The sequence below is a fragment of the Mastigoproctus giganteus genome, chromosome 10 (genome assembly GCF_048544385.1).
Source record: "Mastigoproctus giganteus isolate SK-2022 chromosome 10, ASM4854438v1, whole genome shotgun sequence".
NCBI classification, from domain to species: Eukaryota; Metazoa; Arthropoda; class Arachnida; order Uropygi; family Thelyphonidae; genus Mastigoproctus; species Mastigoproctus giganteus.
In genome coordinates this window covers 203244050-203259308 of record NC_143584.1, presented here as the reverse complement: position 1 = coordinate 203259308, position 15259 = coordinate 203244050, and the positions used below count along the sequence as shown (strand labels likewise).

Here is a 15259-nt window from a genome sequence, read left to right as displayed (position 1 = left end):
TGGGTACTTATTCGAGGTAGTGCAATATGATGGTAACTTGTTGTGAAGACAGTCACAATATGAGATACAATTAAATCGATACCTTTTATACAACTTTTGAAGTTCACTACCATGAACAAAATATTGTGACAAAATATCACTGGCAGTTCTGTAGTGAATTTCTAATTTGTAGTCTATTAGGCCTTGTGCATTTATTTTTCTTAGTATTATTACTATGTACACCATTTGGCATCTCTCATATTATGGAGTTATACTTCATAACTGGGTTGGCATGATTGCAACACCAGGGTACCTGCACACCCACTGAGATAAGTCAATAAGCTTTGAAATGGGGTACCTACCAATTGACTGAAGAGAGAGAGAGAGAGCAAAAAGCCCTGAAGTGGCCAGAGAAAGCCTCATACTGCCCAGAGTTTCCGAGAATAGGTAACAACAGTCTTCCCTACTGGGGAAGCGTTGCCTATTGTGATTCTTGCACTGCTTCTATTAGAATGAGCAGCAGCCTGAAAAATAAGATACAGGGTATGTCAGAGACTTCTGGGAGTCATTGCAGTACAAGTAAACACATGGGTTGTGTTAGGGTAGCTAAGAATAGGAACAGGTGCATGTATACTTGCATATACACCAATGCTAGGAGTTTGGTAAATAAATTTGATGAATTTCAGGTATTGCTCAAAACATCAAAGACAGATATTGTTGGGATATCAGAGACATGGTGTCACACAGATATAAGGAATGCAGAACTAGAATTTGGGGCGTACAATGTGTACAGAAAGGATAGACAGGATAGGAAGGGAGGAGGGGTTATGCTATTAGTTAAGAAACACATAAAATCCAAGGAAGTGAAGCCAGTCAACATCGCTGGACAGTGCAGTGTCGAGTCAGTTTGGTGTGACATAAGCATTGGGAGATCAAAATTGAGAGTAGGAGTGTATTATAGACCTAATGACTCTGATGAGTATAATAAGAAAGTGTACAGGGAAATACAGTGGGCCAGTAGATCAGAGAGTCTTATAATGAGGGATTTTAATTTCCCAGATACTGACTGGAATTTGTGGGTTGGTCACTCACACACTATCAAGGCTTTTGTGGATTTACTGGATGATTGTTTTCTACATTAGCACGTTCGAGAGGCAACTAGAGGTAGTAATACTCTTGATCTGATTATCAGTAGTGATTCTTTATGCATTAAGAATCTGAAGATAAAAGAACCACTATGTGGCAGTGATCACACTGTGCTGAAGTGAGATTTACTCAAAGAGGTAACTACCATCAGGGGTAAAGGGAAGGGTTTTTGCTTTCGTAAAGGCGACTATGGTGTTCTGAGACAGTATTTAAATTCAGTACGGTGGGACCAACAGCAAATTCATCAAAATGGGAGGTATTCAAAGAATTTATCTTGGACGTAACTAGGCTATACATACCAACTAAGAAATATTGTTCAAGGTTTAGGCCTAAATGGATGTCAGATGAACTAATGAGACATATGGCAGAAAAGAAAAATGCATGGGATACATATAAATTAATGGGTGACATGGAAGCCTATGATAGATATAAGCTGGTCCATAACCAAGTAACAAAGGAGATTAGGCAGGCAAAGGCAGATTATGAGAAATCTTTGGCAAAGGATGCAAAGAAAAACAGCAAAGAGTTCTTTACCTATGTAAACTATAGAAGGAAAGGGATGAATCAGATTGGTCCACTGGACATTGATGGTTCAACATTTGATGATCCTGCTCAGGTGGCTAACAAACTAAATGAGTATTCTGCATCTACATTCACACATGAGGAGTTATTCAGGGAGGGGAATGCAAGAGGTGAATTAAACTCTGGCAGTTAGCTAGATGATTTTGTAATAAATGAGAGGAAAGTGGAGGAGAAATTGTTGAAGATAAACATAAAAAAGGCACCCGGGTGGATGGGATCTATCCAGTTATATTAAAGGACGTAAGCAAGCATAATTAGTCATAATTATGAGAGCTTCCTTGGACTCAGAGGTACCCATGGACTGGAGATGTACAAATGTGACCCCAATTCACAAAGGTGGATAAAAAGGTGACACAAGTAATTACAGACCTGTTAGTTTAACTTCTGTTCCAGGAAAATTAATGGAGGCACTGGTTAAAGAGAAGCACTGCAGCATCATCTAGACAAGACTTCAGTTATAGCTCGGACACAGCATGGTTTTTTTTAAGGGAAAGTCTTGCCTGACCAATTTGACTGGATACTATGATGTGGTCACAAAGGAACTGGATGCAAGGTTTGGTTTGTTTGTTTTTTTTTAAGGAGCATTAGCAGCTAAGGCCATATTGCTCCGGGATATGCGGTGGTCATTCCCTGACCTTTCCGCATCCTCCGTATTTGGTGGTGACGGGCTCGACCCCCGGCACAAGAAGCGTGTGCTATGCACTGCTGCTCCTTCCCACCTGGCTATGGAGGCGCCGTGAATGCAAGGAATAACTTTGATATCATATATTTGGATCGTAGAAAGACCTTTGATACTGTTGCACATGGAAGACTGCTGAACAAATTGGAGCAGTGTGGCATTGGAGGCAAATTTCTGCTATGGATAAAGGGATAGTTGAGTGGGAGAAGACAGAGAGTGGTAATCAATGGACACTGCTCATCGTGGACTAATGTTATTAGTGGAGTCCCTCAGGGTTCAGTGTTGGTTCCATTGTTGTTTTCTGTATTTATAAATGATACTGATGATGGTATATCAAGCTTAATGTCCAAGTTTGCAGACGATACAAAAGTTAGCAGGGTTGTTAAGGACACTACTGACACTATGCTGCTGCAACAGGATCTGGAAAGGTTGAGCAAATGGGCTAAGAGGTGGCAACTGAAGTTTAACATTAACAAATGTAATGTACTAAATATGGGAAGCAGTAACCCCAGAGTAACGTATCAAATCTGTGGTACTACACTGACAGTGGTAGAGAATGAAAAGGACCTGGGGGTAATTGTGCAGGCAGATATGAAGTTTTCTGAGCAATGCAGACAGTCTGCAAGTGTAGCTCATGGTGTCTTGTCAATGATATACAAGAATTTTTCTAGCAGGGATAAGGAGGTGATTATCCCCTTGTATAAGGCAATGGTCAGGCCACATCTTGAGTACTGTATACAGGTCTGGAGGTCTCATTTTAAGAAGGATGTACAGCTGTTGGACAGAGTACGGAGAAGGGCAACAAGATTAGTGAATGGAAAAAAGGGTTTCTCTTACGAAGAAAGGCTGAAGTTTTGCAGATTACAGTGTCTGGAGACTAGGCACCTGCGAAGTTATCTGATTGAGGTGTATAAAGCCTTGAACGGTTTGAGCATGCTCAATGCTGATAGAATCCTTCCTATTGCTCAGAATAATCACCTGAGAGGGCCTAAATTCAAATTGAGGAAAGACAGATGTAGGATAGATGTGCAGAAGTTTGACTTTAGCCAGCGGGTAGTTTATTGGAGGAACAGGCTTTCATCTTTTTTTGTGGAATAGCCTAAATAAATTTAAGGCTGAGCTAGACAGGTATTTGGAACAAATGGGGTGGGTGAAATGGGAGCGGTTTTTTTTTTTTTTTTTTTTTTTTTTCGGCTGATGCTGCATAAGCTTGCTTTCTTGCATCATATGCCTCTACTAATGCTAATGCTATTCGAGGAGTTATGAGTGGTGTGAGTTGATGGAGTTTCTGTCCCTTTCATTCTTCTACACCATTTGTTTTCTTCTTCCTCTCCTACTATTACTTTCCTCTACTTTTTTGCTTTCTAAGTGTAATAGGGACAAGTGGATAATAGAACTATTATCCAACACAAATACAGAATAAGCCTTGAAATGGTTCCATCTGGGTGATGGTATCCACCGAGAATAAAGTAACAATAGTCTTCTCCATTGGTGAAGCATAACTTATTCGAGGTAGTGCAATATCGTGGTAATGCATTGTGAAAGTAGTCACAATATGAGATACAATTAAGTTGATGCCTTTTATGCTACTGTTGTGGTTCACTACTACAGACAAAATATTGTGAATATATCACCGGCAGTTCTATTAAGTATAAGGTATGTTCGTGTCAGATGGCACCTGGAATTTCTCCCATCTCCGCGTGTGTTTAGCTGTATCGAGGACAGTACACTGTCAAGCCAGAGACTTGAAAGTGTGTGGGCCATGCCTGTGCAGTGTGATATGTTGTGCCCATTGTTTGTCTGGCTTATTGGCTGCCAGGCCCCTAGTGGGGGCCGACGTTGCCCACGTGGATGCTAGCCGGGTGTATCCAGTATCACAACAAATTGCTCTGGCAGGTCCTCCCACCTAGTTTCCTGGGATTTCAGTGGCCAGGACCTAAAAAAAAAAAAAAAAAAAAAAATTATGCGTTTGACATTAATGCTTAATGGGATTGCTGTTAGGAAATCGCTGGTTGTGGTTGAACGCTAAAGAGATGTGTTAAAGGCCTAATAGGTCGGGCAAAATTTTGATGTTATTAAATTTAGACATATGAGGCTATATGCTAGATAAAAGCTAATAGTGTTAGTTGTCTTAGAGATTTACACAAAACTGGTAGAATTTAGACGTTGATTAGAATTTGGCAGCATTGTTAAGGATGTACTCGGTCGATTTAATGAGAGAGAGGGGGGAGACTGAAGACTGGGGGGGAAACAGATAGAAGAAAAGGGACGATAGAGTGGGTATCCCCAAAGAGGTCAGTGGAGACGAGCCCCACCAGGCGAAGTATGGGGGGGTAGGCGGGGAGGAGAGGAGACAGAGATCCATCTCCTCCCTCCCCTGCCTGGGGATGGGGTTTTAAAGGGAACCAGGTTAGAGTACCCAGTTCAGATCACCAATGGCATGTTGGAAGCAAAGCCGCAGAATGTCTTCGTCGGTGTCATGTCCAAGCAGTGTCGAATCCAGTATGAAGGCCAAGCTGCCCATCCTGCTCCGGGGGTGGGATATGTTAGCTGGCAGTGGAGAACCCAACAGGCGAGGGGGTGGGAGAGAGACACACATTTACTTCATTCATAATCTGCATTCTCACTCTACTTGCATTCTTTTTTTCTTTTTTTTTATTATTATTATTTTTTTATTTATTTATTATTATTTTTTTAATACTTTTTTCTTATTTTATAATTTTTTTCCAAGTTTTATATATATCTATATATATCTATATAGATATATATATATCTACCTGCACTATTATGAAAGTAACATTACCAACAAAATAAAATTCTACAGATACATAGATGATGTACTCGTGATCAACCATGACAACTTTATAAACGTAGCAAAGAACACTTACCCAACAGACCTAAAAATTGAATGCACAAATCCAGATAATAACCAAAAAGCTGTCTACCTAGACAGCGAAATTGCCATCAACACAGACAAAATATGTACACAACACTATGACAAAAGAGACCATTTTAATTTCGAAACAATAAAACTTACACACTGGGATAGTAACATAGCTAAACATATACACGGGAATACCATAAGAAACCAAACAAACAGACTATTAAAAATATGCAGCAATATAAATAGCGGAAAGATAGCAATACAAAAACTCATCAGAACACTGGATATAAATAAAATTCCCAAACAATACAGTAGATATCATATAAAAACTGCCATATACGCTAATATTAGAAAACACCACGCCAATGTAGACCGGCATACTTTCATCAAAAACCATCTAAAAATAAAATAGTAATTACTCAAAAGAGTATCCCCAAGATTATAAGGTTTATTGCACTCAGGCGAGGCTCGTCGCCTGACTGCACTACAACCTTTGCCAAAATTGAACCCCCCCACCCACCCCACCCCCCAACAAAAAAACCCCCCATAGTAAGAGGCTGTATATATGTATATAGCTTTGCCTCTGGACATACACGTGCTGTTACGCCTTGGAAAAGTGGTACCGGCACAGTCCGAGGTAAGGCATAAAACAAATGTAAAAATTAATGTAAATACACATGTAAATAAAGGAATTTAATCCACAAGTTAACACAAAACTACAGAAATTTAACAGAATTTCATCGAACCAACAACAAACCACCATAATAGGCATTGGCTTGAAAATCGGGGACTTCGGCCAATGCGACATCAGCACACAGTGAAATGCTAATGCGACTGCGCCATAAAAATAACCATACATAAAAACAAATTAAAAGCGGGAAATTCCCTTTTCGACTCCACGACCTCCACCGGACCACAATTAAGTAAGTAGTTGTAGGATAACAATATAAAATGCTTACCCGTTGGGCTTTGTGTATTCTATCACAGTTGCTGAAGAGATGGTAAAAAATTAACTAATTCATAATTAATACTAGTTTAGCTAACAATAATTAAGAAAATTAATATAAACATAAGTCCTTAGTATCCAGAATTAAATAAAATAGCAAAGCTGTGATAGATACAAACAGAAACGGGTAAGTATAAAAGCATTACATCGAATGGGCTGTTAATCCACTCAAAGCCCCCGATGAAGTAGGGGATTGACGGCCACGTGATGTAAAGCAAAAATGTATAAATTGTATAAATATTATTATATAGTTATAAAATAGTATTGATGATTACCTATTGCTACAGATACTTAAAAATTTTCATCAGTAATTATCATGAAAATTTCTTTAGCAATACGCAATAAGTTTCTAAATCCTAAATGTATAGGCCATGTGAATTTAAGATAACCGAGACAAGGCTAACTTAAAGACCAGTTTTGTATTAACGACAATACCTATATGTTAAAAAAAAAAAAAAAAAAAAAAAAAACACCAGTACTTAAGAAAATCGAACTATTGTAAACGTGTATATATATATATATATATATATATATATATACATATATATATATACATATATATTTTTTTTATTATTTTTTTATTTTTTTCACTCAACTCATTCATCTTTTTCTCACACACCAGGAGTTCTATAGTGAACTCCTGGCACACCGGCAGTTTTATAGTGAATTTCTAATTCATAGTCGCCTTGTGCATTTATTTTTCTTAGGAAATTTCAGTTATAAAACTATCATTAACCCACATTATTAGCCAAGTAGTTGCACAGTATACACTGTGCTTAAAAGTCTTCCCTGTGTCCAAACAGGTCAATCACTCTACACCTTTCAAGAACTGTTCTTGAGAGAAATAGCTGAATACAAAAGGAATGGAGCTATTAATGAAAACCACTCAAATATAAAGTGAGGAAAGCAGATGAAAAGATAATCCACTACATCATCATCATTATTAAATTAACCATTTTACACAAGCTATTCTGTCATTTTTGCATGGTAAAGTCATTTCTCAATTATCAGCCCTCTGACAATTTTACTAGTTTCAGAAAATACAAAAACTTTGCCATATGATCCCTTTATGTTTGGTTTGGATTAAATATTAGCAAGCACTGAAAATAACCAAAACTTATATTAGTTGTTATGAGACAAACTGAAGGATGCTGTAAACTATTCTACTAGTTAACTCAACCTTCTCAAAAATGATATTTAATGTATCCCTCTTACCAGTAAGTTTCCTCACTAACTGAATATGACCTCTTTACCTTGTTATTAATTTTTCATAGGTTTTTCTATCTTAATAAATAAAATGCACTAGTAAAAGGGAACACTAAAAAGCAGCAGCATAAAAATTAAAGAAGATTGTTTAAAAAAACTTTTCAGTTTGAAGGCAAGCAAGGACCCTTTGATAGACTGCATCAAGCTATTAAAGTAAATCATGAGGGCTTCATTAGGCTTGGGAATGACTCCTCAGGGCTGGAGAAGCTGTATCAACGATCCATAAAAGAAGTTTCATGAACAGTGGGTGATTACAGACCAGTCACTCTGACTTCAGTGGTAGAGAAAAATATGAAGACAATGACTAAGAATGCAATACAGACATATCTATTTCTCAAAAGAACAAAGCATGGTTTTGTAATGGGAAAGTCTTATTTAACTAACCTGATAAACTATAAAAACAGTTTCACTCATGAGTTGGATGCAGGAAGTAATGTTGACATTATTCATTTGAAATTTAGCAAAGAATATGCAAAAAATATGCCCACGCAAAACATTACTCTACAAGCTGGACATAAGATTCACAGGTAAGATCCTTAACTGAATAATCTGACAGAATGCAAAGAGATGCAATTAATTGTTAACCTTCAAAATAGGCTAGGATTGGAAGTGGGACTGTTAAGGCTTGATGCTTAGACCAATCAGAAACAAGCTGCTCCTGATTTTCTTAAATGATATTGACAAATGAATACAGGGGATGATGCCAAGATCAGGAGATTGGTTAATTATTATTATTATTATCAGCCACATGGTGCAAGGAAGCCTGAGGCTTATGCTGCACTAGGCAAAAAAAAAAAAAAATTTTGAATTACCCAGAGAGAGAGAGAGAGAGAGAGAGAGAGAGAGAGAGAGAGAAGTAGAAGGGAATCGCCAATAAACAGCTCAGGACCCTGGGTGTGCCAAGCCCATACTCACCGGATGTGAGCCCCCAGGGTTTATTATGACCAGCACCAAACTGTGCTTCTTCAGGACAACTTGGATAGGCTTCAAGGATGGTCAAATAAGTGGCAACTGTATTTTAATATGTAAAATTCACAGTTTTTAGAGCAGAGGATATGGATTCAGACAGACAAGAACGTCTTTATACAGTGCATGCAGGCAGTAAGGAGGGACCTGGTGTTTTGTTTATTATTTATTGAATGACTGCATGCAAAAACGGAGAGGCTGCACATGCTTTAGGGAGCCTGGCAAAAGAGCACCCAAATGAAGAGAGACTTAGACTATGTAGGCTACAAAGTTTGTTAACTAGGTACTTTACAGGGGACCTTACCAAAGTTAACAAAGCTCTGAGAGGCAATAATAAAACAAATGACAATGAAATTTTCATGATATTAAATGACGCTAGAACCAAAGGATAAATTCAAACTATGAGGATAGAACTATAGATCAGATTTTGTAAGTTTTTCTTTAGGCAACAAGTTGTTAATCATTGGAATAAGCTATTACCATGGGTAATTAAGACCATGGGGAAATTCAAAGGACTGCTGGATTAGTAACTATGGGAAGATGAGAAACTCATATTTTGTGTTTTTTTGTCCTTTGCATTGTATGGCCAATATTAATACCAAAACTAATAAAACTACTTTGTAACTGGCATGCCTTGATGTCACTAGTTGATATTGAAATAAATGGAACTGACACTGCAGTGACTATGTTTCCTTTATAAGCTGAATGTCATTCACATCTCTTTTCTGAACCATTTCCTTCCTTTTGTATATGAACTGCTCTTCTCACGCCTCTGTAACTATGGATATACATAAGTGAAACTATGTGGAGGAACTTCAACCCTTCACACTATACCTATATCCATTCAAAAGCACCTATATCAGATTTTAAATACAAGAGAATCATCTGTGCCTTTTTTCACACTTCAAATCAATGGATACAAAAGTTTGAAATGAAATATCATTCACTGAAATTAGATAAAAAATATTGTGTGAATTTGCTAGAAAAACAGATACATACATATATACACAGGCTGAAACACAGGTTTAATGTGTAGATTGTTCTATGATTTAATTTTTGACAAATTAACAAAAATAGCAATGTGGGAAAAAAATAATTTTTAGGATTTGATTATTACTCATGAAATTTCATAAATTTCATGAGTAAAAAAAAATACTATCCTTTAGAGACTGAATAAGGCCTCTATAATTTTAGACTGAGAACAATAAATTTGGGATTAAATTCAATTTTAGGTTTTCCTTTTTGTGTTATGTGTATATTAATTTGTGTTACATATTAATATTACATACTAAACGTTACTTGTAACACATGTAACATTTGGTATGTAATATTACAAACTGAGGTTAATCCAATTTTAGTATTACTTATATGTTTTATATAACATATGAACAATCTAAGTTCAGTCATGTTAAATAATAGAATTAATTAAAAATATATAAGGTTTTACCTGAAGTCATTGCTGATTGCTTGAAAACGAGCATATTCAGAAGGTAAAGCTCCACGACCAAATATTGGTTCTAAATATACCCACTTTCTTTGTATTTGATTCAGCTGCTGAAGCGACTGATCTAACATAGAAAAGCGTGTTTCCCATATAGATACACGATCAGCAAAATATTGATAATATGGAGTATCCTTTAGAGACTGAATAAGGCACTGGTTATCACCCACCTGAAATTTACACAGCATTACCATATAAGACAACACTGTTATAATTAATACATATAAGAAAACACTGTTATAATTAATATGTATAAGACAACACTGCTATATTATAAATCAGAAAACTGTAGAAAATTAAAATAAATACCTTCGGCATAAACATTAATGCTAATGTACAAAGTTAGAAATGATGCAATTGCATCATTTCAGTACATAGCCAACTACTTAAGTAGTTGTAAATTGGCATCATTAAATATATCTCATTTTGTGAATACCTTCACAAAGAGTTGCCATGATATTGCACTACCTCGAATAAGTAATGCTTCACTATAGGAGAAGACTATTGTTACTTATTCTCAGTGGATCCCATCACCCGTATGGCACCATTTCGAAGCTTATTGGTTCCTCATCAGTGGGTGGGCAGGTACCCTAGCATTGCAATGATGACAACCCAATTGCGAAGTATAAATTCACAATATGAGAGATGCCTGATGGTGTGGAATAATTTAGATTATGGTATAGTTTAGGGCTAAAGCCTCAGGTTATGTAAAGAATATAAGTAATGTACAAGTTACTGCAATTGCATCATTTCAGTACATAGCCAACTACTTAAGTAGTTTTAAATTGGCATCATTAAATATATCTCATTTTGTGAATACCTTCACAAAGAGTTGCCATGATATTGCACTACCTCGAATAAGTAATGCTTCACTATAGGAGAAGACTATTGTTACTTATTCTCAGTGGATCCCATCACCCGTATGGCACCATTTCGAAGCTTATTGGTTCCTCATCAGTGGGTGGGCAGGTACCCTAGCATTGCAATGATGACAACCCAATTGCGAAGTATAAATTCACAATATGAGAGATGCCTGATGGTGTGGAATAATTTAGATTATGGTATAGTTTAGGGCTAAAGCCTCAGGTTATGTAAAGAATTTAAGTAATGTACAAGTTACTGCAATTGCATCATTTCAGTACATAGCCAACTACTTAAGTAGTTTTAAATTGGCATCATTAAATATATCTCATATCGTATCATTAAATACAGAGTGATCACTGAATTATGACCACCTACCTCATACTTCGCAGGTCCTCCTTTTGCCCTTAGTATAGCAGCTATCCGACGAGGCATTGATGTAACAAAATGTTGGAAGTGTTAGGGAGGTATGGCCAACCAAGCTGTGTGTAATGTGGTCAGCAATGCAGGTATGGAGGTGATTGGTGTATCCAGACGCCTGATATGCCTTTCCATAGTGTCCCACAAGTGCTCTATGGGATTGATATTGGAGGAGTTCGGAGGCCAATCGATATGCTGGAAGTCAGAACTGTGTTCCTCAAATCATTCCTGCACAACAAGTGCCTGTTGATTAGGCACACTGTTATCTTGGAAGACACCATCGCCATTCGGGAAAAAGTGTAACATAGCGGGGTGTACACAGTCAACAAGCAGTTGACGATAGCGGAGACCAGTGATACGTTGTTCCATATGCACCAGGGGTCAAAGTTCCTGCCAGTGAAACATGCCCCACACCATACAACTGCCTCTAGCGGCCTGCACTTTTGATACCATGCATGATGGATCAAGAGCATCATGTTGTTGATGCCAAATCCGTACCCAACCATTCACGGTGTGGAGTAAATAATGTGACTCATCTGACCAGCACACCTTCTTCAAGTCTTCTAACATCCAACTTGCATGCTCTTTGCACCAGGCAAGTCTTTTACGCCAATGAACCTTGGTTAGGAGAGGATGCCATAAGGGTTGTCTGCTGGTATAGCCCATACGTGCAAGCATGCGACACATGGTCATGCCAGATATTGTTCTGGGTTGGCCCATGTTGTATTGGGTAGTCAACTCTTCAACAGTGCTGTGCCTGTTCACCTGTACAAGTCGTCGGACCTGGCGCTCACCTCTAATGTCAACCTTTCACTGACCTTTGCAGTTTTGCCGTCGGATCATTGTTTGACCATTTTGACACCAGTCCTGGTATACTTTAACTACAGTGGCTCTCGAACACCCCATCAGTTCAGCCGTTTGGGAAATCGAGGCACCAGCTTGTTGAGCACCCACAATCTGTCCTTTGTCAAAGTCTGATAAATCCTTCCTTTTACCTATCACGCTCAGAATTTTACTACCTACTGAACCACTGACACCTTAACTATGCTACGTAGGTTGACTAACTCCGCATTCATGTACATCATGTGGTCAACGGGTCGCATTCAGTTTTCATAGGGGTGGTCATAACTCAGTGTATATCTCATCATTGCAACACCAGGGTACCTGCCCACCCACTGATGAGGAGCCAATAAGCTCCAAAAAGGTGCCTTATCGGTGATGGTATCCACTGAGAATAAGTAACAATAGTCTTCTCCTATGGCGAAGCGTTACTTATTCGAGATAGTGCAATATCATGGCAACTCGTTGTGAAGGTATTCACATTATGAGATATATTTAATGATGCCAATTTATAACTACTTAAGTAGTTGGCTATGTACTGAAATGATGCAATTGCACTAATTTGTACATTAGTTAAACTCTTTACATAACCTGAGGCTTTATCCCTAAACTATACCATAATCTAAACACAACACTGCTTCAAAATTAATTTATTTTAAGTAATATCCATAAAAAAAAAAAGAGCTACTTGCCTTATTAAGCATATCTTTCCAGTCTTTAATAAGCATAATTTTGTTTCGTTGAGAATCTGAATGCTCGGTTAGAGAAAATCTGGCTTTCGCTCCCCAAAGATCCAATTCATTGAGAGCTTCACGAATGGTCACTTCACCTTGGGCTCTATAATTGAGCTCCTAATTAAAATTTTGAATAAAAACAAACAGTTATTTTTAGTATATAAGGTATGACGAATGAACAGCATGCCCTTTTATTACTTAATATTCTTTAATAAATAAAACACAAAATAAATAATGTTGTTGTTTGTTTTATGGCATTTCAGCATCTTAGGCTATATTGCACCAATTGTATCATGTCTATCTATATGTGTTCGTAAGATGATCAAAACATTCTGTAGGCTGAAAAACTTGGAATAACTTACAGGGAAAATCCCTATTCCTCTGTTTGAGATCAGTTAATTACAGCTCTGACTGAAGAGGACTTCCTCCTGCTGAGGGACCCAGACCTCTTCAAATGAGCAACAGATAACAAAATTACTAAACTACCACAGACAATAAAAATATGTCAACAAATTTCAATGGTATAATCCCATACAATCAATCACTAAATGGAATTTTATAGCATTAGTTTTAGTGGCAGCATAAAAATATATGTACTATCACAAATATTAAATTTCTTTATCAAAAACAAAAATTCAAGTGAGTAATATAATGGAGGGAAAGAGAAATTACTACATTTCACCAACTGGTACTTTATGATAAACATAATCTACAGCATGTTTGACTGCCACTGGCCTGAATCACTGCTCTGACACAACGTGACATGGAATCAACATGGTGTTGAAAAGTGACACAAAGAATATTGGAACATTTATGTAACAAAATCATCTTCAATTCCTGGAGTGATGTGGGCAGAAGTTTGTACTGATGACATGCCTTTCCAGTTTATCTCACAGGCACTCAATGGGATTGAGCTACACCAGGGTAGATGCTTGAAGTCTTCCTCATTTACCACTTTTTTTACACATTTGCACAATGAATGGTTGCGCTGTCAATTTGACAGTGAAACCATCCATTGCTAGGAATACCTGATCTGCAATTTTATTCAGATAAGCTCAGGAGTTAATAGGGCCTTCCAGCAGAGTCAGAGGATCAAAGATATTCCATGAAAATATGCACCACACCATTATACTTCCTCCAGTAACCTTTACTCTGAGTACATAACAAGATGGTTCCAGTGCTCATTTGGTTTCTCCTATTTATATGCATTCGTCCACGAGCTGAAAAAGTAAAAATTGGGACTCAGCAGAATACATAAATTGCTTCCAATCCTTTTGTGTTCCTGGTACCAATGCAGCTGTTTTTTTTTTTTTTTTTTTTTTTTGGATGGTGTAAAAGATCAGTGAGATCACATAACATTATAGCACTTTTCTGCATGTACCATGTAACCTTTTAAATTTACATATTTCTGCAAAGATTCTTTAATAAAGCCTAAATGACAATAGCCCTAATAAAATGGCCAGGCAGCAAATATATTATAATAGCATTAAGCAACTTATGACACATTTGTAGCATCAACAAATGCATTACAGGTTTTTGCTTTTGTGTGCTTTGGTGTGTGTGTGTGTGTGTGTGTGTGTGTGTGTGTGTGTGTGTGTGTGTGTGTGTGTGTGAGAGAGAGAGTGAGAGTGAGAGAGAGAGAGAGAGAGAGAGAGAGAGAGAGAGAGAGAGAGAGAGAGAGAGAGACTCTAGTTTTGTAGGACCAGAATTATAGAAGGAAGGGGACTTGAGTGAGATATTTAAGGCTTCAAAAAGGCCTAATTAAATATCTTTTTTTTTTTTTTTTGCAAGATGGCACAGAGGACATACAAGTACCAGATATCTAACGATAGACTTAATTATTTTAAATTATTAGATTATTTAATTTAAATATTAATTTAAATTTAATATAATTTAAATTATTTTAAATTATAGACTTATAAATAGTTTAAAAAATGATGTTTAAAACTGGATGTTGCTTTGCATTTGAAAAAGATCTCTTTTGAAAACAAACCACAAAAAAATATCATCACTCAGGAATGTAATATATAGTAAACTAGCCTCCTAGTGTTTAAAAAGCTAAAAAATTTGTCAAAAAATATACATGACAGATCCCAAATACATGCCCTTCAGAAAAGGCTGGAAAATAGCCATTCCATTTCCCATAAAATAAGATTTGATCACTGGCTGTTTTTAATGTTTGTTTATAGATCTTCATATAAGCAATCCTTATACATTGTGCAATGTAAAAATATATGTCATGCATTTTACAACTGCATGTATTTTCACATCATGAGTCTCCAAAACTGATTTGTGATTAGATTTTCCCGTTCACTAAAAATCTTTTGTTTTACATTAATGAATAAAATTCCAACAAGCATTACCAAAATGTAAAATCCTAAACAACATTTCACTT

At 36.9% G+C, this 15259-nt stretch overlaps 1 protein-coding gene across 1 annotated transcript in view; it reads right to left on the bottom strand.

The window, feature by feature from the left end:
• btv (dynein cytoplasmic heavy chain beethoven) overlaps positions 1-15259 on the bottom strand; it is a 696240-nt gene that overhangs the window by 498419 nt on the left and 182562 nt on the right. Inside the window, exons 18-19 of the mRNA XM_090384033.1 lie at positions 12823-12981; positions 9956-10179 (exon numbers count right to left, since the gene is read on the bottom strand). Of these exons, the coding sequence (XP_090240159.1) occupies positions 9956-10179; positions 12823-12981 (383 nt within the window). The remainder of the gene's footprint in view (positions 1-9955; positions 10180-12822; positions 12982-15259) is intronic.